Source organism: Polypterus senegalus, chromosome 8, assembly GCF_016835505.1.
Source record: "Polypterus senegalus isolate Bchr_013 chromosome 8, ASM1683550v1, whole genome shotgun sequence".
NCBI lineage: Eukaryota > Metazoa > Chordata > Cladistia > Polypteriformes > Polypteridae > Polypterus > Polypterus senegalus.
In genome coordinates this window covers 34,645,480-34,671,054 of record NC_053161.1, presented here as the reverse complement: position 1 = coordinate 34,671,054, position 25,575 = coordinate 34,645,480, and the positions used below count along the sequence as shown (strand labels likewise).

The following is a 25,575-nucleotide window of genomic DNA, read 5'->3' as shown; positions in this document are numbered from 1 at the left end:
AATAAAATTAATGTTCGCATTTACTCCCCCGGGTGGAATTGAAGAGTCGCATAGTGTGGGGGAGGAACGATCTCTTTAGTCTGTCAGTGGTACAGGACAGTGACAAAAGTCTGTCACTGAAGCTACTCCTCTGTCTGGAGATGACACTGTTAAGTGGATGCAGTGGATTCTTCATGATTGACAGGAGTTTGCTTAGTGCCCGTCGCTCTGCCACAGATGTTTATAAGGTATTATTGTATATATCTTAACCCCACCTTCCCCTCTATATCTATAACCTCAGGCAATTAGATGTAGCAAAGTCACACCTAAAATAATGTATTACTGATAATATTCATAAATAATTACAAAATGCAAAGTACATTTGAATATTGGCAGCCATACAACCTGATAAAATGGTGATGTGTAATTCAGGTGGCACACAGACTTGTAGTTACTTAAAATTTCTCTAGTTAAGGCATCGTTGGTGCTCAGCTTTCAGCCACATGTCTGTTCAATATGGCTGATGAGCTGTGCTCTTCATTGTGTTGTCTTCATCATCACAGTTTAGCAAGAGAGATGCTTCTTCCATCATATGTTGGTTAGAGAGAGAGAATGTGGTTGAGCAAGTACATTTATAGGCTTTCTGTCCAACTCCCTACAGCGAATAGGATATCATGGTACTTGAAGGCCACTGAGACAAGCCAATTCCAAACAGCCATACCTCAGACCAATGGGTGAATTAGAACATCTTATCTCCTGCCCCAAAACCATATGTTAAACATCCTGGCTTCCTTGCAAGTGGTTCAGAGACCTTAGCAGAGAAATACTCATCAAACTGGTTTAAGATACATCCCCCCAAATCCTGTCATAAAATTACAAAGAGACAGTCGTAAAAGGGGCAAACACGAATGACTCTCACCAAGGTAACACTAAATTACATTGGTTTGCCTAAATTATAAATAAAGATATACAAAACATTTATCAAGTTATATGCAAAATCCCACATCACAACAGTGACCTTCAGATTTCAACTCAATATTATTATTTAGAAAAAGGATTTGTGAGCTTATTGTGCAGAATGGCCTGGTCCTATAAAATTTGTTCTAATGTTCTACTTATCATTTGAAATGTAATTAACCTCAAGTGTTTAATCAACATTTCAGTTATCTGTACATAGTTGCATGCCAGTAAAATGATGCTATAATTTGTATCTTTTTTATTTTATCTCATTTAAAGTGTGATAATAACTACAGTGTTGTACCTGTCAGATGCACTTCGCAAGAATTTCCTAAATGAACATTTTGATTATAAGGTAAGATGGAACATTTAGTCACTTTATTTTGTTCATTTCATTTAAATATTCTGACACCTTCATAGAATCTGGGGTTTTACTTGGATTGTAGGGCTATTTGTCATGACCTCAGTTACAATGCAAATCTGTATGTCTATTTATCAGGTTAAAGTTAGACACTACATCAGAAAATTTTTCATTCTAAGCAGTTTCATGAAAAGACATATTATCTTCTAATAAATATTTGGATTTAGATAATAATTGAATTTTTTCAGTTGCCAGATCCACACTCTTAAAAAATGCAGTTCTTTAATAGCACTATATGGTTCTTTACTATACTGTATGGTTTATTGTAGCTCCACTGCATTACAAAGCACCATTTCATTCTGGAATTGGCACTTTGCATATGAAGTTGGTTTTATGCTTTGAAAAACCTCTTAATATGCAGGAAAAAAAACTAAATATTTAATGTATAAATGGTCTACAGGGCACTAACAGATTAAGAGTGCATGTGTGTCTCACGTTGAATTTCACTGCTGTGATCACAGTCACCAGGGCATTTATCAACGAGTTTGACACACAAACACATGATTCTGTATTCTTTCAAATAAAGCAATTTGACTTACCAAATGCATCAAAATTCATTGAAATAGGGACATTTTGTTTTTTTGCAAAGGGACATTTTCAGATTTTCATCACATTTTATTATAAGAATTTTACTGATGATGATTCAGTGTCCTGCTGTACTTTTGTCCTTGTGACCCTGAAATATAAACATAGTCACCAAATTGATGATGAACAGATCTATTCTTCTACTTCTTTTGGCTGCTCCCATTACGGGTCGCCACAGTAGATAATCTTTTTCCATATCTTCCTGTCCTCTACATCTTGCTCCATTACACCCACCACTTGCATGTCTTCTCTCACCACATACATAAACCTTCTCTTAGGCCTTCCTCTTGTCTTCTTAACATCCTTCTCCCAATATACTCAGCATCTCTCCTCTGCACATGTCCAAACCAACACAATCTCACCTCTCTGACTTTATCTCCCAACCATCCAACCTGAGCTGACCCTCTAATGTACCCATTTCTAATCCTGTCCATCCTTGTCACACCCAATGCAAATCTTAACATCTTTAACTGTTCCATCACCAGCTCTGTCTCCTGTTTTCTGGTCAGTCCCACTGTCTCCAACCTATACAACATAGCTGGTCTAATTACCGTCTTGTAAACCTTCCCTTTCACTCTTGCAGGTACCCTTTTGTCACAAATCACTCCTGACACTCTTCTCCACCTACTCCACCCTGCCTACACTCTCTTCTTCACCATTCTTCCACACTTCCCATTACTCTGTACTGTTTATCCCAAGTATTTAAACTCTTCAACCTTTGCCAAATGTACTCCCTGCATCCTCACCATTTCTTTGACCTCCCTGTCATTCACACACATATATTCTGTCTTGTTCCTATTGATCTTCATTCCTCTCCTCCATAGAGCATATCTCCACCTCTCCAGGGTCTCTTCAACCTGCTCCCTACTCTCACTACAGATCACAGTGTCATCCGCAAACATCATAGTCCACAGGGACTCCTGTCTAATCTCGTCTGTCAACCTGTCCATCATAATTGCAAATAAGAAATGGCTCAGAGCTGATCCCTGATGTAATCCCACCTCCACATTGAATGCATCCATCACTGGTACAGCAGACTGTCACACTTCTCTCGTTCATATCCTGTACTACTCTTACATACTTTTCTGCCACTCCGAGCTTCCTCGTACAATACCACAACTCCTCTTGAGGCACCCTGTCATATGCTTTCTCTAAGTCTGCAAAGACACAAAGCAACTCTTTCTGTCCTTCTCTATACTTCTCCATCAACACCCACTCAGCACACATCTCATCTGTAGTTGACTTTCCCGGCATTAAACCATACTGCTGTTCACTAATCATCACCCTCCTTCTTAACCTAGCTTACACTACTCTTTCCTATAAATGCATGCTGTGGCTCATTAGTTTTATCCCTCTATAGTTACTTCAGTTTTACAAATCTCCCTTATTCTTAAAAATCGGTGCCAGTACCCTTCTTCTCTACTCCTCAGGCATCCTCTCACTTACCAAGATTCCATTAAATAATCTAGTTAAAAACTCCACTGCCATCTCTCCATGCTTACACAGGTATGTCGTCTGGACCAACACCCTTTCCATTTTTAATCCTCTTCATAGCTGTCCTTACTTCCTCCTTGCTAATCCATTGCACTTCCGGATTCACTGTTTCCCGTCATCCAACCTTCTGTCTCATTCTTTTCATTCATCAGCCTCTCAAAATACTCTTTCCATCTGCTCAACACACTCTCACTTGTATGTTTCTACATTTATCCTTTATCACCCTAACCTGCTGAACATAAAACTGCGTCACTATTCAAATACATAAAGTAAACCGAAGCAGAAAAATAATAAAAAAAAAAAAAAAATATTAGGGTTTTCCAGATTTGAAGCACTTTACAGATATAAATTTGACTCTGGGTTTAGCGTTCTGATTTGTGAAAACAGATCTTTATTTTGAAAAAGTATACAAAAACACTGAAACAAAGAGCTTTGTTTTAAAGTAGGTATGCAGAATGCTGAGTAAAGGAAGGTACAGTACCATGTTAATTAGTTTCAAGCAGGAGCTTTTTAAAACAAACACTAACTACTTTTAAATGAAATGGTATTATTTGTAGTTCTTTGAATTAATATAGTTTATTAGTTTAAAGCAGTTTGTTAAGCTTTTGCATATTCTGAAAAAAGGCCTGTTTACTTTAGATTTTTTAAGCCTTAATTTTTAATTTTTGTCTGGCATTACATTCTTTCCCAGCCAGTCAGAAACAATTTAAATTAAAGACTCAGTCGTTCATAGGTGAGGCCTCATCTTGAGCACTGTGTGGAGTTCTGATTATAATGTTACAGTAAAGACATAATAGTAGGGGACGCTTTGCAGAAATGCACAAGGAAGTGCATGTTAGGACTGAAACGCATGCCCTACTCTAAAAACCTACAGAAAATGAACAGTTTTTTATGCTGTAGAGAGAAAGTTATGCAAGTGGCATAATCCAGGTCACCAAGATTCTTAAATGCATTGATCAGTGAAAGCCATTAAAATTCTTTCAGTTAAATAGTTTAATCACATACTTAAGGACACCAGTGGAAGATGGAAATCAAAAGGCACCTTTTCAAATAAATGTTTATGGGAAGCTAAAACAATATATATGGGGTTTTGTAAATAGTATTTAAATTAGATATTGGGATAATGTAGTCATTAGCTAACCAAAGAAGGTGTATGTAATGAATATTATATTATTACTTATATTTTTTATGTATCTTTTTGTCAGTGTTTTCACCACTTTTATCCTGTTTATATATGAAGTTGTCCTCCGCCCTAGGGAGCTGTTTCTCCCATGTTCTTCCAGGGGACAGCCTGAGCTCATTTCTTGGGTTAGGGATAATCTCTGAACTTCCTTCAATATTATATAATAATGTGATTTGAGAAAAGAGCATACTTTGTCTCCAGCAATTTTATTCAAAGATTCAAGAAATGGGGACTTTTCCAGGACATCTTAATCTTCCGTCTTCTTGGCGGGTTCTTAATGCTCCATTTCTGAGTATCCCTGCTGTCTATTTAAATAGAGGAAGAATAGAAATGGAAATGTTTGGAGATCTTAACATATCTTAGTTATGCACCCTCATTGTAGTTCTTTACTTGATGGATAAGTATTATGATATGAGGTTTCCACGAACCCAAGTACCAGCACCACCATGCACTCCTGAATTTCTTAAACCTTTAATTAATGCTTTTTTTTTTTTTTGTAACCCTGTCAACGCACCATTATTTCATGACTTCCTAGATGAACTGTGCCGGGTTCACCCTTCCTTCATATGATATATGAGATGAAATGGAAGGATTGATTTATGGTAAAATGTTCTTTCTCATATTTAATTTTAGTATTTAACATATGTGCAAGAGAATCTAATCCAATACATCAGTGTGAGCAAAAAACGTGAATGGGTTTTTTTTTTGAGGATTTTTTTGGTTATGAGGTTTGAAACATCATTATGTACCACATGTTTTTTAGACTGGAACTGTGCATTTTGTTATTTATATAATATACAGTACATTGTGATGTGTGGGTCACAGACTTGCACAAGAGATGAAGGAGGTGAGTCCAGGTTTCCAGAAATATTTGCTTTATCGCTGTGAAGACAGGAACATTCTCAAAGCATTTACTCAAACGAGAGCTGTCACTTAACACACACTGCATGCAAGAAGTGACGATGACGTCGTCCTACATTCGCTTCCTTCTCAGATCAAAAGTTCAGATAGCCTTCCTGAACAACGCAGGAGTCAGTGGCCAGTTTTAAATGTTCCCCACATCAGTCTTAAGGAGACAGATGCATTATTCAGTAAGCCTGCGAACTTGCACCAGACAAGCAATCCGTGCCTGCATTAACAGAGTTTCAGTACAAAGCGCAGTTGTGGGGTTGTTTGGGGTGTCAAAAATCTCACAACATAAATATATAGAAGAATTGTATAACTGTTTACAACACACATATGAAACACAACACAATGTGATGACTACACTTGCTTTCAGACAGATTTCATTCTTTAGATTTGGTGGCCCAGGGGTTCTGTTTTTTATCTACATTTTATGGTGCTGCTGTACAGTAGACTTCAGTCATTTGGACAGGGTCTTCATGGGACAAACTGCATACTTACACACATGCCTTGTTTATCAGTGAAAGGTCCTTTCATATTTTATGTTAGGAGTGTCAACTAAAGAAAATGAATGTGCGTCTTGCCTCTGCATCTCTAGTAATGCCCATCTAATGCGAAGAAAAGGTAGTTTGCAGGATGGTTAGTGCCAACTCAGTGTGTTAATTACTTGAGTTTTTAACTTTTCTTAATGTTACTGTCTTGTTTACAGTTGAAAAAGGGGTTTGACTTATGTCTTTAATACATTTAAAAGAGATGTTTGCAGAGCTCTTTACCGTGCATGTCAACATGCCATACTATTGGAGTAACTCACTACATAAAAGCTCTCACTACATATCCGTGTTCATATTTGCATTTTTCAGGTGTGGGATTCCTACTTTTATCTTTCTGTCATATTTATAAACCAACCCTGCCTTCAACTGGAGATGTTTTCACCGTCCAAAAAAAAAAAGATTTTGGAAAAGTAGGTCTCCATATATTTTTATTAGTTTTCAATAAAATTGTATTTTAAAACGTTCAACCTTATTTACTCTTTTTTAATTTGCTGTTAATAGGTATGGTGACATGAGGGTTATGATGGGTTGTGAAATCTTTAGCATGTGGCAGAATTTAGGTAAGCAGTTTAAACTCCATATTGTATTTTCTGTTGCATAAATTGGTTTCTGCTATGAGAACTGTATATAGTGTTTACCTCAGTAGATTTTTACTCCTTAGTGTTCTGTTCTAAGAGTATCATGTCTTTGTCAATCAATTTTTATAGGGGAACACAAGCTCAACTTTATCCCAGCTATGATAGGCCCATTCCTTGAAGTAACACTTGTACCTCAACCAGATTTGCGCAATGTAATGATTCCAATATTTCATGACATGATGGACTGGGAACAAAGGAGAAGTGGCAGCTTTAAACAGGTTTGTTACATTTCTTTGTTCTTCTTTTCTATATAAAGATGACTTTTATTAGCTGTGTTACCAATAACAGTTCTGAACACTTATACTGTTAACTAAGTGAATATGTATTGCATTGATGGACTGCCGCTCTTTCCACAGTTATATTTTGCCCTCTCTACTCTTACTGTGATAATCTCTGGCTTTTAATATTCCTAGACTCAGGTTAAACGAGATGTATGTCAGAAAATGCAAGTATAGCTGGATGGAAATGTCTGTCTCTTGAGTTCAAGTATCAGACCTTATGATTAAGAGAATTGTATTCACAAGCTCTTTAAAAATAAGAAAAAAAAACACCCAACAGCATTACTGTAATAAAAAGAGCTAGTTTGAAGTCAGTGTTCAGAAACTTGGCACTTGAAAAAGACTTTGTAATTTGGCGTTTCTTCTAATGGTCCTTATATTTTAAGGCAATGTGTGTTGCTTAGGATTTATTTTTTGTCTCCTTGTTCTTTCCTCCTGCATTTTGCATCAATTACCACATAACATTTTAAGTTTTTGCCTTATACTCACTGAATGTTATATTTTATACCTAACATTTTACTGTAAAAATAGAATAAAACCAATTTAGAAAATTTCAAACTCTGAATATTACAAGCCATTAAATAGGTGCCTTGTCAATAGGCATTACAGTCTGAATAGTATCAAGTTATACAAAGGTTACAGGTTTTATTTTAAAATCTTTTACTTAATATTGTATATGTATATAAATTCACTGGGCATAAAATTAAGAGAATACAATTAAAATTATTTGATATCTCTTGCTCTACATGTACTTTTAGTATCTTTCCGCTGTATCCTTGTGTGTGTGAACCTGTCCAGACTAAGCACCTTCCCATAATGCCTGCTTCTCAAACTCTGTCATTTTAAGGCACCTTGGATGCCTCTTTTCACTTTTATATTTCATGTATTTGAAGGTAGCTTTCCATATGGCTTCTACACCTTTTCTTCTTGTGCATCCCAGACTCAAATGTCCACTTTCGATCACATCACCAAAACAAAACTGACCAATCACAGCAAAGCCAAACTGCCCAATCAGATTGCTTGAAAGGACTGGACACACACACACACAGACTTTAGCATTTTATTATATGGTAGATATTGTAATTTGCCTACTATGGTAATAACTGTAAAAATATCTTTCCTATTTTGGCTAGTTTAATAAATCCATAAACTATAAATATGACATCAAAAGAACCAGATAATGGCTGACAGAATGAAGGATAAGAAACTCTTTCTTTGATTGCTGTAGTAATGCTGGACTAATATGGTGCAGCAAATGTAAGGCCTTTGTTAGCTTCATTAATAAAAAGGCCAGGATAAAAAGATTCAATGTTGTCTTCAAACCATTAAATTTTAATAACACGTGGAAAAGTTCAGTTCTGCATTTTTGTACTTTCATTATTAAAAATTAATTGTTAGTGCTTTATTGTTCTCTGTTTCAGACTGTGAAAAAGATTTTTTAATAGCAACAACAATAGTAACATTTAATAATATAGCATAATTCCTAATAGAAGTGTAGCTCAAAGTGTTTTTCAAATGATAAAAGACTAATTTTAATAAAAAGGAAAAACTTTGTAATGGTTATGGCGGCAAAATTCATTGTCTGATTTGAAAAAAAAACACATGTTATGAGGTTAGTGACAGGATTGGCTCCAGTCACTGTAAAAAACTCACACTGTTCCAGTGTGGTGCTGAGGTGTCGCCTGCTGCACTCGTGTCCCAATCCAGGTGGTTCAACCAAGGAAGAGAAGAAAACAAAAGCTCCAGCTAGCATGGATGCTTGAGGAAATAAACCTTTTGGGTTTCAAAAGGCAAAAGATAACTTTGGAAGATAACAAAGGCTCTGGGCATTCTATAGTACTTAAATGTGACAATGATATTTTAATATTTGGATATGATATAACACAGGTAAAAGCTTTGATGATGGAGGTATCAACATACTTGTAGCAACCTCACTTAAACATGGAATGCTACTGCAGAGTATGCTGATGAGGTGGTGGTGGCACAGAATACCACTACAGGATGCCAAAAGAAGAAACAGACAGAGCTAGTGATTAGTAACTGGAAAATCAGAACTGTCTAGCAGCTGTGCTCATTGAAAACAGTAATTCTCACCACTGCGAATAAATGTAAGGTTTAAAATAGGTGATGATTCAGGATTAATTTTAGTCTTATAGACTTATTGTACTATAAAAAGTATATAAAAACATAAGTCATAGTTTAAATTTATTTTGAACCGTGTCAGTTGGTTTCATGCCAGTGTAATGATTGTATACTGTACATATGAAAGCATGTCTCTGAAGGAAAAATTACTAAAGAATACAAACAGTAGACATTACTAATGTTCTTTCACATCTGTAACAGTATTGTTCTTGTGTTATGGCAGCTTATTATGAATAAGTATATAAATGGATACTGCATTGTAAATTTTTATTTATAATAGCCTTGTTTAAACTGCACTGAACCTTTGTGACAGCACAATCCTCTGCACATGTAACTAAGGAAACCAAAGTAATAAAAATGGACCCTGTATTAACAAATTTAAAAACTGAGAGGGATAAATACAGGAATATCACAAAACATTAAGTAAAACACACCATAAACAAAACCTTACTGCCACTTTTGGTTATGAAGCTGTTTAAATAATATGCAACTCTTTTCACCCCTCTAGACCATGCTAACCACCTGAGTGTTCACTACAACTGTAGAGCACTTCAGTTCGGCTTCTGTCTTTGGATTAGATTACCTTCTCATGTGGCAGCTTTGATCCCCTTCCTGTGGTCACCTCCGTGGACATGGGTGACTTAAAGGGACACCATGCTAAAACTCCGTTAAGAGGCCTCTTGTGTTCATGCACACCTGAACCTTCATTTGTCCCTACATGGCCCAGTCGTTTAGGCAGCCTCTACCTTCAAGAGTCCCAATATCCCAATCTGCAGCCACATCTTAAACTTTATTGAGCTACAGTTTCAAAACCAACCTCTACTTTTCACTTATAAAAAACATTGTAGTTAGTATTGTTGCGGAAGTTCTTTAAATCACTGTAGTGATCACATCTAACAGCTGTCAGTTTACTTACCAGGCAGGGATTACACCATTTGTATGAACTTCATTCAACCAAGAGGTTCTTGGTCTGAGTCACCATATGGGCAATTTTCACAGTACTATAGTACCATGGATGGAGCAATAACAAGACAAGAGTCACGATGTCATTATGCACTCAGTTTTAAGCAACAAAGATTACACATAGTACAATAGTGCTAAAACATCATAAACAAGAACAGATCCATTTTTAAGGATACATTCTGAAAGAGTAAACATCTGCCAAGAGAAAAACATGGCAATTATAGGCGCCAATGTGTATAAACCTTTTCCACTACTCCTATGTGGACTGGATCTTGGCTAGCCATTCTCTGACATTGGTGAGAGACTGTCTTGTTGTCTGAATAAGCCCTGGTCAGAGTTTGCTTTCTTCTACTGGAACATGTCTCTATGTTTGGTGATCTGTGTCCGCCTTTTTAAAGTACAGTATATTTCTGCTATACTAAAAAGTACCTGAGGATACACTACATTTGTGTTAGTCTTTCCATTAAACATTGTTTACCATCTGGTCTATTTGCTGATGGTGATAGTGGGGTTAAAGTTCATCAAATAAATACATTTTTTTCTTCCTGGTGATATATCTGCTAGTTCTGCATTTTATATCTTCCTGGTTGTTATCAGTTTTAGGCTACTAGCAAAGCAGACAAGGCCAGTCTGGTTTGCCCTGGTTTATAATATAACTGCTTAGTCCCACTTAATATGGCTTTGGAGTATATGCTGCCCCTTACTGATCAGGAGGTGGTTCAACCTCTGTGTATTCCTCCATAGCCTGCCTGTCTTTTTGTTAACAGAGGATGAAGTGTTTCTGTCACCTTTCTGGTTGCCTGCTGTGTAACACTTTGGGAGACCATTGCATACCAACAGTTCTCTCTCACATTTCCTGTTGCCCTGCCAGGGCAACCAGCAAATATGAAAGGTGTCATCCTCAAGCAGCCCCTAAACTCTCTCGTTGCCATGTTCAAGACTGCTCTTCCTGGAGATCAGATAATGGACTTTCCTTTGCTCTTTGAAACCTTTGCCTCCCTTATTCCCATCAAATTCTGGGCATCCCTTCATAACATACATTGCTTGCATGTAAAGTAATATTTAAAACATCTGTGCATGAAAGCAAATTCACTAAACAGCTGGATAGTTATTGTTGAAGTGTCAGAATTTAATCGACGGAGAGTATAATCTCATTCGCTGTTTTTGATGAATAATTAAAAGAATTTGTCCTGTGGAGGATTTTTATAGCACAGGGCCTAATAAATTGCAACTGTACAATTCAGATACTTCAAGCATTAATACACTGCTTAGAAAAACATTTCTTAGAAATCAGTATTACATTTTTCTTAACTTCACTTCCTGTTCTGCTGATGTTACAGTTCAAGACAGCATGTTAGCTTTCTTATATCCTGCATTTTAATGCATCTCTTTTCCTTTCTGATGTTTCATCCTACACTTCCTTCCGTAATTCTCCCAGATAAGTAAAGGTTCATTTTGAGCTGGGTTTCCTGTTTTCAAGCACATTCATAAGAATTATGGAATCTTTTTACATTTCATTTGCTAACAACTTTGTATCAAGCAGGTTTCCTGAAATCTTTCCTCATCTGTGTTCAGACTTGATGTAAGGCAGTTTCTTTAGCCCCCCTCCTTGTCTCATTAAGAGTGTTGTGTTCCTGCCTACATGTTTCTCTTATCATGGTGACCCCTCATATTGATCTCCTGTAAGTGTCTGCCTCCTCCTGTCAGAATACTTCCAAGGTAGCCAAACTGCTGTACTTGACACAGCAGTTTCCGTTTCCCTTTCCCTTTTATATTAACCTCTCTTGCTTGGCTGAGTTTTCCTGATTAAAAGTGTCTTTTCTTACCCACACCATGCATTTTTTTCTTGTTTTGCTTTCTTCTTGCATTCTTTTACACATACGCTAGTAACACAATAGGATACATTAAAGCTATCATTGTTTGACTCATGGTTACAATTGACCTGTTTTTGTTTTAATTTATGTGGTTATCATCCAGTTTGTGAATCTATTCATACTTGCTCCACCTGTAAGAAGGGCACAACCTAATTCCACCACAAGAACTCAAACAAAAGGTGGTAGTTTATCAAAGGCAAGGGACAAACACAGCTACACTAATCAAAGTTACTGGAGACTGGTGTTTGTGTTTTCCACATGTCTGTATGGATTTATCGCTGGTTGCTCATCATATTGTTTCTAATCTAAGATTAAGATAGTTGTCCAGTTTATCTTAGTCCAGAATCAGTGCCCCATCTAGGATATGCTGTCACTCTCAACTATGCTGTTTTGAAACAAGTGGCTCAAAACTGATAAAGATATATTGCCTATCCATAAATGAAAAGTGTTATATGGGAGAGGATTTAATCTCTTTACTATGTGATAAATACACTACTAAAAGTCAAATAGTTGTTTGACAAAGAGCAAAAAGGGGAAAAGCCACTGGTAGGTGTTCTAAGTTCCTCCCTGCTGATTTCTTTTGGTCACACAACTCTCAGTGAGTCACAGGTAATTCCGAGCATGTCATATCAGGGTAGACAAACATTGTTTGTTTTTAAAGGATGGATTGTGCGTGATCTGTGTCACTTAGCTTTAGAAATCAGAAAGTGTATCTCTAACCCACAATTAAGGACTCCAACCCTGTAATGAAAGCGCTAGTCCTGGGCCTGTGCCGTTATAATGAGCCAGCTTTGTGTCAAATGGAAAGTATCAGTGGTTAATTAACCATTGCTCATGGTAGGCCTCTCACCAGTGCTCCATTTATCCCAGGATGCACTGTTTTCAGCTATTCTCAGTAGTTAGCTGTATTATCCATTTCATAATGCTTGAGTCTTGATTATTTCATGAACAATATGTTCCTCAGACTTTTTTGTCAAATGCAAATATGTTCCCAAAGTCCTTGAAGTTGAATTTATTTACTTTTTATCTTGACATCCGTCTATTTATCTTAATGGATATGTGACATTTTCATCTTTTACTATTGAATATTCTAAGCACCATTGTATTTTCCAGCTTACCTTTATTCTCATGATGTTACCATCATATTTTAATAATAATACTTCACTTAGTCAATGTGTTAAGGCAGATAAATATAACATTTACAACATCCCTTTACGTTGTGGAGTGTAAAGAGAAATTGTTAATATTAGTCCTACTGGTAAATATTAAGTTAATGTTAAATAACTTTATTGCTATATGCCACAAAGGTGTAGGAGATGTTGTTAATGAGGAAAAAAGGATACCTACAATTGTAATTTATAAGTTAACTGTGTAGAAATTAGATTAAAAAGTGACAAAAGTACAGTAGCTTGTAAATTATGTGTAAAGTTTTGTGAAGACTTTTACACAGATCAGAACTTGACATATTGATTAAGTAAATGACAGATAACCTTTAAAAGTGAATGTAGTGACTCAATATTCATTTAATTAGGTGGAAGCGAAATTAATAGACAAATTGGACAGCTTGATGTCAGAGGGGAAAGGAGATGAAACCTACCGGGAACTGTTCAACAGCATGTAAGTAGCATTCCTAGTAACTATAACGGACTGTGAGACAGCAAGATTTATGATTTGGGACCAAAGCTTGTTTCAGTTCTGCTTTTCTATGAGCATTCCCAACCCATTTATAGTTGATTTCTTCTTCAAATGTGATTGCAAGCAACAAAGGAAATCTGTGGTGACTGGGACCATTTATGTTCATTTCCCAATAATAGCAGTTTTTCCTGAGTGATAAGTTTTCCAAAACCAGTTAATTTTGTTTGTCATTATTGTATTTTGTTTTTGATCATGTTAATAAAGGTATGTTAGTGGTCACTGTACTTACATTTAGCCTTATGATTTGGTAATAAAGGGTGGCATTGAGTGACACTGTATAGCTACTATATATATATATATATATATATATATATATATATATATATATATATATATATATATATATATATATATATATATATATATTTAAAGATGGCCATTGGGGGAGCAGATATGCAGGGGCACCTCAGATTCCTGTAGGGTTTCATGGGAGTTCTCTGCAGCCCTGTTGGGTTCTGTGGATGCCCTCAAGGGGAGTTGTGGAGTTTGCAGAGCCCTGTCACATTTGGTCTTTCACCACACCTGGGAGTGATTCCAGATCAGGTTAATGAGCCACCTGGGACACTCCCAGGAGCAGCGTGAAAAGAGTCGTCTCACTTCATTTGGCGAGCCAGAGTTGGGTAGAAGAGGATGAAGCTTGCCATAGGAGGGGTGGAGGCAGAACGAGAAAGAGAAAGGGAAGAAAGAAGGACTGTGTATTAGTGCTGTGTGCTGCTGTGGGGAGCGAGGGAAAAGCACTTCCCCACTATAATAAATGTAGCTGTGTTTCAAAACCTGTGCTTGCTTCTGTCTGTATCAGGGTTTGGGCGGCTGGAGCACCATCTGGTGACCACTAATATATATATATGTGCGAGGGATTTTTTTTAACCCTATTTATTAACAAATTACATCACTTTCCTACTTAGTCACCTTGCCAGTGTCGTACCAACTTCTCAATACCTAATTACTACTTCCGCCTTCACCATTTCCAATGAAAATATAAAAGTGAGGAAACTTTCAAAAAGTTTCGAAAAGTCCACTAAGCCAACCAATCCCTGTAACAGTAACAATTTTCAAAGAGATTCATAGTTAGACATTCAGAATTAGGGATCAAATGGTGAGCCAGTAGTGGGAGATTTCCCTGTTGACTTGCAGATTCTAGTCAAATCCCCTTGCCACTAGGCCACACAAATGGTGCATAAGTAAATACAGCAGTACTGATGCTGGAAAAATAAGAAATAGGATGCATGGCTATATTATGCATTTGTACATACTTTGTGATTCACTGTTATGGACAGTATACATCAGTTAATTACCTGTAATCAATGTAGTTAATTAAGATATAAAGCCTACATACTTTATCTTTATAAACATTTCTGTTGCTTATTTTTAAATAATTTATATCTGGCTCAATGTGTTTCACAATAAATGAGCTCATTTCGTCCTGTAAATGCATGCTTTCTAGTGTCGCAGTTTTTTGGTTTTTCTTTTTTTGAAGCCACTCATTCTTCCCTTATATAAAAATTCCCAATAAATGCATGAAGCATGCTTTAAGGAGCTTAGTTTTCCCAAAACAGTGAATTGGGTCATTTCTTGTTTGATGCTTGTGCATGTTTAATTCAGCTAATGATGCTCAGACAAAGAATGCATGTTTTGTCTAATTACTGAAGACATTTGAGAAATTGAATACAGTCCAACCATGTTTTGTTCATGTTGTATGTAAATGCTATCTTTTCCAATTACTTTGCTTCTTGTCAAATGACTAAAATTGCTTAATTATTTACTACTGTATAGCACAGATAATCTGAAATATATTTGTTTTATCAATGCTTCCTGGAATAGAATACCACTGTTTGGCCCATATCCTAGGTAAGATGTGATTTTAGATCAATGCTGCTTGTCAGAGTGGTACAGATTGTTCTAACTAGGATATTTCAGTGTCAAGGTGAAGTTGAAGTGGTTGTCATGGCAATCACTAATAACAAATGTTGATTTTTTTTTTTTAACTTCTCCATTCTTTTTCAGTCTGCTCAAGAAAATTGAAAGAGAAACCTGGAGGGAGAGTGGCATTTCATTAATAGCTACTGTAACCCGGCTGATGGAAAGACTGCTGGATTATAGGTAAAATTGACTTTTGGGTGGTAAGAGTGCCCTCTTCAGGCAGAAACTCTGTTTTCACATTTATGGGTTCAGGATATCTCAAATTAACAAAACAAGGCCTGTTAAAACATGGTTTGAATGTTTTTAATTAATTATTTTAATTATAATGTTACAGATGTGTTTCTTTCATTGTTGTTAAATGAGAAATAGCTATTTATTTAGGACAACATACTTGATTATGAATATGTTTAATGAATGGCTAAAGGAAATAAACAGCATATACTATTTAACATAAAATTAGATAGTTATATAAAAATAAATACTATACTGCTAAAAACAATTAAAGGAACACTTTTTAATCAGAGTATAGCATCAAGTCAATGAAACTTCTGGGGTATTGATGTGGTCAGTTAAGTAGCAGAGGGGACTATTAATCAGTTTCAGCTGCTTTGGTGTTAATGAAATTAACAACAGGTGCACTAAAGAGGCAACAATGAGATGACCCCCAAAACAGGAATGGTTTAACAGGTGGAGGCCACAGACATTTTTTCCTCCTCATCTGTTTTTTCCCTAGTTTTGCATTTGGCTGTGGTCATTGTCACTACTGGTAGCATGAGGCGATACCTGGACCCTGCAGAGGTTGCACAGGTTGTCCAAATTCTCCAGGATGGCAGATCAATATGTGCCATTGCCAGAAGGTTTGCTGTGTCTCCCAAGAGACAGGCAGTTACTCTATGAGAGCTGGACAGGACTGTAGAAGGTCCTTTACCCATCAGCAGGACCGGTATTTGCTCCTTTGGGCAAGGAGGAACAGAATGAGCACTGCCAGAGCCCTACAAAATGATCTCAAGCAGGCCACTGGTGTGAATGTCTCAGATCAAGCAATCAGAAACATATTTCAATGAGGGTGGCCTGAAGGTCCAACATCCTCTAGTAGGCCCTGTGCTCACTGCCCGGCACCATGGAGCTCAATTGGCATTTGCCATAGAATACCAGAATTGGCAGGTCTACCACCACTGGCTCCCTGTGCTTTTTCACAGATGAGAGCAGGTACACCCTGAGCACATGTGACAGACAAGAAAGGGTTTGGAAAAGCCATGGAGAATGTGTAACATCGTTAAGCATGACTGGTTTGGTGGTGGGTCAGTGATGGTCTGGGGAAGCATATCCATGGAGGGACGCACAGATCTCTACAGGCTAGACAACGGCACCTTAATTGCCATTAGTATCAGGATGAAATCCTTGGACCCATTGTCAGACCCTATGCTGGTGCAGTGGATACTGGGTTCCTCCTGGTGCACAACAATGCCCGACCTCATGTGGTAAGAGTATGCAGGCAGTTCCTGGAGAATGAAGGAATTGATACCATTGATTGGCCCCCATGCTCGTCTGACCTAAATCCAATAGAACACCTCTGAGACATTATGTTTCGGTCCATCTGACGCTGCCAGGTTGCACCTCAGACTGTCCAGGAGCTCAGTGATGCCCTGGTCAAAATTTGGGAGGAAATCTGTTGTCTCATCAGGAGCATACCCCAATGTTGTCAGGCATACATACAAACACGTGGGGGCTGTACAAACTACTGAGTATGATTTGGAGTTTAAAATTTCAGTAGAATGGACTAGCCTGCCGCACCATTTTTCACTTTTCGGGATGTCTTTGAATTCAGCGATGTGGCATTCCTTCATTCTTAACACATTACCCATTCCATATCTGTATAGATATCCAGCACCGAGTAATAATTTCCATTTGTTTGGACTAATGCAATCTTTCTTATCCTTTTTTTGAGACTTTGAAATTTTCGTACTTCCATTATCTCTAACCTGCTGTGCATATGTACTGCGCCAACATTTTTGAATTCTTTACGACGTTCTACTTTGTCATCTACTCTTTGTCCTTTATTTCCGGCCCCGGGCATGGTTAAATCTCTTTTTTGTGGGACGTATAACGCTGCTTACGTTGTGAAGGGTGGGAGGGGGCTGAACGCACACTAAGGAGCTGCTGGCAAGCTGCGTGTTCTGCTTGTTGCACTGCACGTCGATTATTTAAAAGCATGTATACCAGCTGTCCTTTTGCCACTTCGTGTCACTGCCTCTCGCGTTGTAAAGGTGTGGGGGCTGAACGCACGCTAAGGAGATGCAGTCGGATCATTTGCTGGCTTGCTACTGCTGCTGCTGCTGGTGAGCTGCGTGTTCTGCTTGTCGTGATGCGCGTTGATCATTTAAAAGTCTGTACAGCAGCTATTCTTTTCTCTCACTGTCTCGCGTGATGTCAAAGTGTCTTCTGAGAAGATCACGTCTCGTCTCCCACCCATGAGTTTTTTTTTATAATAGTGAGATATCAAGGATGACAATTTCAAATGGAGAATGCAAAATATCAAAATAGCTATGCTAAACACACATACAAAACATGTTCTAGTTTCCCTGTTGGGCCAGGGTTGTCCACATGCATTTCTCAAAGCGTGATGCCTTGTCTCATGCCTCAACTTATGTCCTAATGCCATACTCTGTGTTTTCTAACACTTTAAGGCAATCACAGAAGACTCCTGTGAGGTCAAGGGTGGGTTTACAAACTCTGCTGGGCAAATAATGACAGTATCTTCTGGTGACCTGGGAGGCATTTAGACCCCCTAAGCTGTAAGCTGCATTTGAAGGGTGGCAAAGCAGCTTGAGGTGCTTGTCTTCATTTACATTCAGCAAAGCTTATTTGCCATAGGTGGGGATTGCATGCTACTATGTGGCATTCTTAGGGAATTGCCATACCATCAACCTTCCAGTTAACAATTCTTTAGGTGGGCTCTCAGCAAAGATACCATGGGGATTTATGATTAGTTCATAGGATAAATAAGGCCATTTAGAAAAGATGAGGACTTCTTAAAATTAGCTGGCTGCATTTTTTGCCATTGCTCTAAAGGGCCTGTGGCTGAGCAGAGTACGTAGAGTTTTAGAGCTATCTCAGGCTTTTATGCTAGTAAAGCTCAATTAAAATGAAACAGAAAATAGTCTGCTTTGATGTTAATGCAAAGATAAATGAATTCCTGTGGACTTTTGTAATCATTAGAGACTGCATGAAAGTTGGAGAGGTTGATGGGAAAAAGATTGGATGCACAGTTAGCCTCCTGGTGAGTATAAATGGTTTCCATCTTTACTTCTCGTTTTTATATAGTTCAGTTCACTTATAAACATTTATGATTATTTAAAGTAGAGAAATGTTTGTCTGTTATTATTTGGTACGTTCATTTTCATAATATAATTATTAGCAATATTTTTTTTAATTTCTATTACACTAAATAAATAAAAAGTGGAATTAGGGGCTTACGTAATATTGAAGTGGGTTTTTTTGACTGAATATGCTGGTTACTGTCTTAGTCTTACAAGCAATAAAATGAATTTTTTGGTTACAATCCATATGTCACATAGATTCTCATACTTGGGCCTAAAAGAGAACAGAGAGAATATTTCTGTGATTTAAGCTATGTACTGGACCATAATCTCTGTGTGTGTATCCAAACACAAACAAGTGGCAGGAAAACAGAAACTTAATGTGTATTTTAATTTAGTCTTTCATGATTAATACTAACAAATTAAAAAAAGATATATCTTTGTGTCACAACTGAGGCTTCATATAAGAAGCAGAAAATACAAACAAGACCAGTTCTAGTGCAAGTGCACCACCTACTGGATGCAATGGTTTTCTGCATAGCTCTTTGAGGTTATAATATTGCTAGGACTGAATTTATAAAGGGAGCTTTAGGTACCAGGCATGCAGGTGGCCATCTCTTTAATAAACCTGCCACACTCTTCTTCAGTTTTTTTTATAAAGCTTAGATGCATTAAAAGGTGAAAATAACTTTCTTGTAGTTGATTTTAAAAAAGAAGGGCATTTAAAGTTAAAATGAAGTAGAATGCTTCAAGAAAAAATCTAAATTTATTGATGGTTGTTGTCAAGTGTTTAACAGGCTGCCTTTTTATATTACGTATTATTTTATATCACACTATGATAGATCTTGAAAATCTGAGAGTGTTTTTTTCCTTTGCAAGCAATCTACTATATAATTTCGTTTCTATTAATTCAACTGCATTTTTTCCTTCATGGAGGGTAGATAGAAAGACTAAAATGATCTCCTTAATTTTAAAAGGCCAAGGAAATATCTTTGAGATTTTGAGGCTGCATTACTTTTTTTTTATTATGTCTTAGGTAAACAAATGTCAGCTGGTGTGTCCTTAGATTGAAATACATGAGGTCTTTACAAAGCATTATTTATTTAACCTTAGTGGCTTCCAATTAGGAAAACATCTTAGCAAAAAGGTACATTATACCACTGATTTAGCAGTTGGTTATAGTTTGTATAGAATTAAATTTCATTATTAGATAGTTATGTTTCATAAATTCCTTTATTATTTCAGATTTTAAAAAAATCTATTCATTTGGTTTATTAGTGTTGACCGACTAACATTATGTTTGCAGAATTTCTACAAAACAGAGCTCAACAAGGAAGAAATGTATATACGTTATATACATAAACTGTATGATCTGCATTTAAAAGCACAAAACTACACAGGTAATTTTTTTTATTTTATCTGTGCATTAATCATGTATCTTTCCACAACAAAAAATGTGAAAGGCATCATTTCTTACAAAACAATTTCTTTGAACAATGTTAGTGTTTGGCTTTGTTTTTTGATTTTTTTTTTTCCTTTGGTGGAAAAATGTGTAACCATTTTTTGAGGATGTTATGTTATGGTCTATCATATCATTCCAATTACCCATAAGCAGAACAAGCCCTGAGCACCAAGTGAGTAACTCCAAATTAAACATTTCATATAGTTGCAAATAAGCTCCAAAAAAAACAACATGTATACACTTTTTCAAAATCTGTGTTAGTCCACGGCCTTGCTTATTTTTGCCATCTGTCCAACTTAAAATGATAAACAACTATACAGATGAGTTGTCTTATCATTGGTTCTCCTAAAGCCAGATTTGTTAAACTGTTTAAAACTGAATACCTGAAGCTTTTCTGAGTTCAAAAGGTTTAACGTGATGAACAAGATTGTTTATGTATTCTCAAACTGTCCACTGAGAAGTCCTAAAATATAGCAAAGAATGAGTAGAACTTAATGTGCAATCATCTTTATTAAGTGGCCTTCTGCAGTCATGTTAATCAGTCTGCAGGAACTCACAAGACTACATATTTTCACAGAGTGCACATCACAAAGCACATAAAACAGTTTATAGGATCACTGGTCATTTCAATGTCATTTAAAATGTAATGACTTTAAAATGAAAACCTGAAAAAAACTACAAAAGTAAATATTCACTGATTAAATAGCAATAGACTGTTACAACAGTTGAAGCTTGTGTGGTAGACAAACTTAATAAACAAATAAACACAGGGAAAACTAGTCTAATGAGATTTTTAATATTGACATTGATAAATCCATCTGTATAGACCTAGGGAGAAATGGCCATGTAGAAGAAACCATAAAACTTAATCAGATTTTGCCAGTTACCTGGCTATGATGTCATCATTCAGAAGAGGTGCATCTGCCTGTGACAGTTTCTCCAGATAGCTTGGTTTTTGTCAAGTTGGGCCTAATATGATTGTAATATATTGAACTGTACACATTTTCATCCATCCAAAAGCCATGTTTATCATTACAAAAATCAGTAGAGCTATAGAAAGGGCAAAAAATGTTGTGACTAATAAAAGCTGAAGAGATTTTATCATTTATTTATGTTTGACCTGTTTGTGACAGTAATGCAAAAAAAAAAGCTTTCATTACCACAGCAAGTTAGTAGATAAACAGTCACCAGTAGATGGCACTGTACTCACTTACATATACGTGTGTGTGTGTGTGTGTGTGTGTGTATATATATATATATATATATATATATATATATACACACACTATATATAAATATTCTATGTAGTGTAAGGCTTACAATTAAGAAACATGAGTGCCACAGCCTTAAAAGACGATGTTTACTATGAATTATGATTCTGAGAACTGTCTCCTGCCATAGTGCAGTGTTTGTAGATTCAAGGATATTTATTCCATTTAGCTGATTCAGTTTTAAATACCCCTGCACTGTTGAGTTTGATAGACTTTTGTTTATTAGTTTTTGTCAGTTTGTGTGTTTGTTATTCATATATCTATAGTTCTTATGCTGTTTAATTTGATGTCTCAATTTCTTTAAATTTATAAAGTGCATCCTGAAAGTATTCACTTCGCATCACTTTTTCCACATTTTGTTATGTTACAGCCTTATTCCAAAATGGATTAAATTCATTTTTTTCCTCAGAATTCTACACACAACACCCAATAATGACAACATGAAAAAAGTTTACTTGAGATTTTTACAAATTCATAAAAAATAAAAAAACTGAGAAAGCACATGTACATACTGTAAGTATTCATAGCCTTTGCCATGAAGCTCAAAATTGAGCTCGGGTGCATCCTGTTTCCCTGATCATCCTTGAAATGTTTCTGCAGCTTAATTGGAGTCCACCTGTGGTAAATTCAGTTGATTGGACATGATTTGGAAAGGCACACACCTGTCTATATAAGGTCCCACAGTTGACAGTTCATGTCAGAGCACAAACCAAGCATGAAGTCAAAGGAATTGTCTGTAGACCTCCGAGACAGGATTGCCTTGAGGCACAAATCTGGGGAAGGTTACAGAAAAATCTCTGCTGCTTTGAAGGTCCCAATGAGCAGAGTGGCATTCATCATCCATAAGTGGAAGAAGTTCGAAACCACCAGGACTCTTCCTAGAGCTGGCCGGCCATCTAAACTGAGTGATCAAGGGAGAAGGGCCTTAGTCAGGGAGGTGACCAAGAACCCGATGGTCACTGTGTCAGAGCTCCAGAGGTCCTCTGTGGAGAGAGGAGAACCTTCCAGAAGGACAACCATCTCTGCAGCAATCCACCAATCAGGCCTGTATGGTAGAGTGGCCAGAAGGAAGCCACTCCTTAGTAAAAGGCACCTGGCAGCCCACCTGGAGTTTGCCAAAAGGCACCTGAAGCACTCTCACACCATGAGAAACAAAATTCTCTGGTCTGATGAGACAAACATTTAACTCTTTGGTGTGAATGGCAGGCATCATGTTTGGAGGAAACCAGGCACCGCTCATCACCAGGCCAATACCATCCTTACAGTGGAGCATGGTGGTGGCAGCATCATGCTGTGGGGATGTTTTTCAGTGGCAGGATCTGGGAGACTAGTCAGGATAAAGGGAAAGATGACTGCAGCAATGTACAGAGACATCCTGGATGAAAACCTGCTCCAGAGCGCTCTTGACCTCAGACTGGGGCAACGGTTCATCTTTCAGCAGGACAATGACCCTAAGCACGCAGCCAAGATATCAAAGGAGTGGCTTCAGGACAACTATGTGAATGTCCTTGAGTGGCCCAGACTTGAATCTGATTGAACATCTCTGGAGAGATCTTAAAATGACTGTGCACCGATGCTTCCCATCCAACCTGATGGAGCTTGAGAGGTGCTGCAAAGAGGAATGGGCGAAACTGGCCAAGGATAGGTGTGCCAAGCTTGTGGCATCATATTCAAAAAGACTTGAGGCTGTAATTGCTGCCAAAGGTGCATCGACAAAGTATTGAGCAAAGGCTGTGAATACTTATGTACATGTGATTTCTCAGTTTTATTTTTAATAAATTTGCAAAAACCTCAAGTAAACTTTTTTCATGTTTCATTATGGGGTGTTGTGTGTAGAATTCTTAGGAAAAAAATGTATTTAATCCATTTTGGAATAAGGCTGTAACATAAAAAATGTGGAAAAAGTGATGCGCTGTGAATACTTTCAGGATGCACTGTATGCACGTATCTTGCTGAGCATAACAGAAATTGTTTTATTTTTTAAGGATGGTGTTATTGAGATCTTTACTGATAGCTGAACATTTCCACCCACAGTTGTCATTTTCCCATTTATGTTAAGACAGCTTCTTTATTTCTGTATGGTCCCAGTGTGCATTTCTCTGTAACACTTTGTTCATCCTTGGCTTTGCATGCCTATATTTTACCATTCTGGGAGATATTTTGAAGTAAGGAATATTTGAGAAAATCTAGCTATACTTTGACAAAAAAAATGCAAAAAAATATAAAGCTTTATATGATCAGGGAAACAAACACCTGAAAGGTTATATTTGTTAAATCTTAAGTAGTTCATATGCTAACTTTATAATGCTTCAGAGCTCACTTATTGCTCTAAATTGTTTGTATTCTTATCATAGTAGCACATTCTTTGAATTCACTTAATAATAGATATATTATTCTTTTTTTAAGTTAACTATGTTGACTATGGTAGCCCTAATGAAATACAATTGGAAAATAATTTTTTAATATTGTGTTGACCAGTAGCAGCAACAGTATTATAGATGAACAAAACATCAATACTGTAGGTTTAAAAACCCAAGTGTCTATATTTCTGTCTATAGAAATTAGTTTTCTCTACCCACATTTCAGGCTGTGGTAAGAGGGGAATTAAAATGTGTTCCAGCAACAATTTAGTCATAGGATATTAACAATGCACAGTGTACTCCTGTGTATGTGCATTCTGATGATATAATGGTGCTTCAGAGTGCAGTAGTTAAATTTGGGATGAACACTAGAATCCCTGAAGTCGACGATAAAAGTCATAATCCTGGGCCACATTAAATTCCTTTCCCAGCTCTTTATCAGCGTCTTTGTTTTGCACATGCTTCCTACATTGGTTCCATATTCTAAGAGAATGAAGGGTGATTGGATTTTTAGTGTGATGAAGGTAGTTGATGTGTTTTGGAAATCTGCTAATGCTGTTAGGACTGCAGGCACAGAATTTTGTGGGTCTGATATACAGTATACAGTAGTATATTACTTATATATAGTGATATTTTCTGTTCAAGTCCTTCTCAGAAAATCCTCTTTGTCTCTTATGCATTTTAAAAGTATACAGCCAACGGTTCAATGGCAATTACAAAGAGCAAAGGTGATAAGGAGCATCCTTGTCAAGTACTACATTCTAGTTTGAAGTTATCTGAAATAATGTTGTTAATATGAACTGAGGCTTCTGGACTTTGATTTCTTATTGAGTGTGCTAATTGTTTTCAGAGGCTGCATATACTCTCTTACTGTATGATGAACTTTTGGAGTGGTCTGAAAGGCCACTAAGAGAATTTTTGAATTACCCAATGCAAACAGAGTGGCAGCGTAAGGAGTATTTGCATCTCACAATTATTCAGAATTTCGACAGAGGGAAGGTGAGTCATCTTTTATTCCCATTAAGGAGCAAATTAAATATTTGCATCTGTATATAGTGAGGCAAAGTGTAACAGGTAGGAACAGCAAACAGTCTGTATATTTCTCTCTTGGAAAATGGTTTAAAGTCAACACTAAACCATTCATTGTGCAGTACATTAGCTTAAAATACAGGAGTGATGCTTGAGTTTGGTCTTAAGGCTGCACAATTGCAGACTGCTGAAATGTAGAATTCTCTGCCAACCATTTCATATAATTTGCTGAGCAAAAACTACTAATGTTGAAGGTCAAACAGTTTTCCTGGTAACACTTTATAATAACTTTTATTAATAAATCATTAACAATCATTATGCAGTGTTTAACAGATCATCAGTTCATGTTCATTGAAATAGTTATACATGTCATTAAATGATAATTCATACATTAGGTAATGTACTTTTAAACATTTATAAATTATTTAACAAATGGCTAGTAAGGCATTTTTTACCATTTCTTAGCACATTATTAAGGTTGAGACTGCATTCACTAATGTCTAGCTGATTAGCGACAAATATCTTTAAATATTAGTTGTTTATGTTTTAT

General features: G+C 36.7%; 1 protein-coding gene across 3 annotated transcripts in view; it reads left to right on the top strand.

The window, feature by feature from the left end:
• The window catches only part of dock4b (dedicator of cytokinesis 4b), a 432,150-nt gene that overhangs the window by 327,848 nt on the left and 78,727 nt on the right, over positions 1 to 25,575 (top strand). For 2 of the 3 annotated variants that reach the window (XM_039760945.1, XM_039760944.1), the window contains exons 28-37: positions 1,216 to 1,291; positions 6,383 to 6,483; positions 6,575 to 6,633; positions 6,781 to 6,929; positions 13,500 to 13,585; positions 15,485 to 15,511; positions 15,668 to 15,763; positions 18,803 to 18,863; positions 20,210 to 20,303; positions 24,847 to 24,995. In XM_039760945.1, coding sequence (XP_039616879.1) covers positions 1,216 to 1,291; positions 6,383 to 6,483; positions 6,575 to 6,633; positions 6,781 to 6,929; positions 13,500 to 13,585; positions 15,485 to 15,511; positions 15,668 to 15,763; positions 18,803 to 18,863; positions 20,210 to 20,303; positions 24,847 to 24,995 — 898 coding nt within the window. The remainder of the gene's footprint in view (positions 1 to 1,215; positions 1,292 to 6,382; positions 6,484 to 6,574; positions 6,634 to 6,780; positions 6,930 to 13,499; positions 13,586 to 15,484; positions 15,512 to 15,667; positions 15,764 to 18,802; positions 18,864 to 20,209; positions 20,304 to 24,846; positions 24,996 to 25,575) is intronic. The other variant, XM_039760946.1, reaches the window with a different exon arrangement.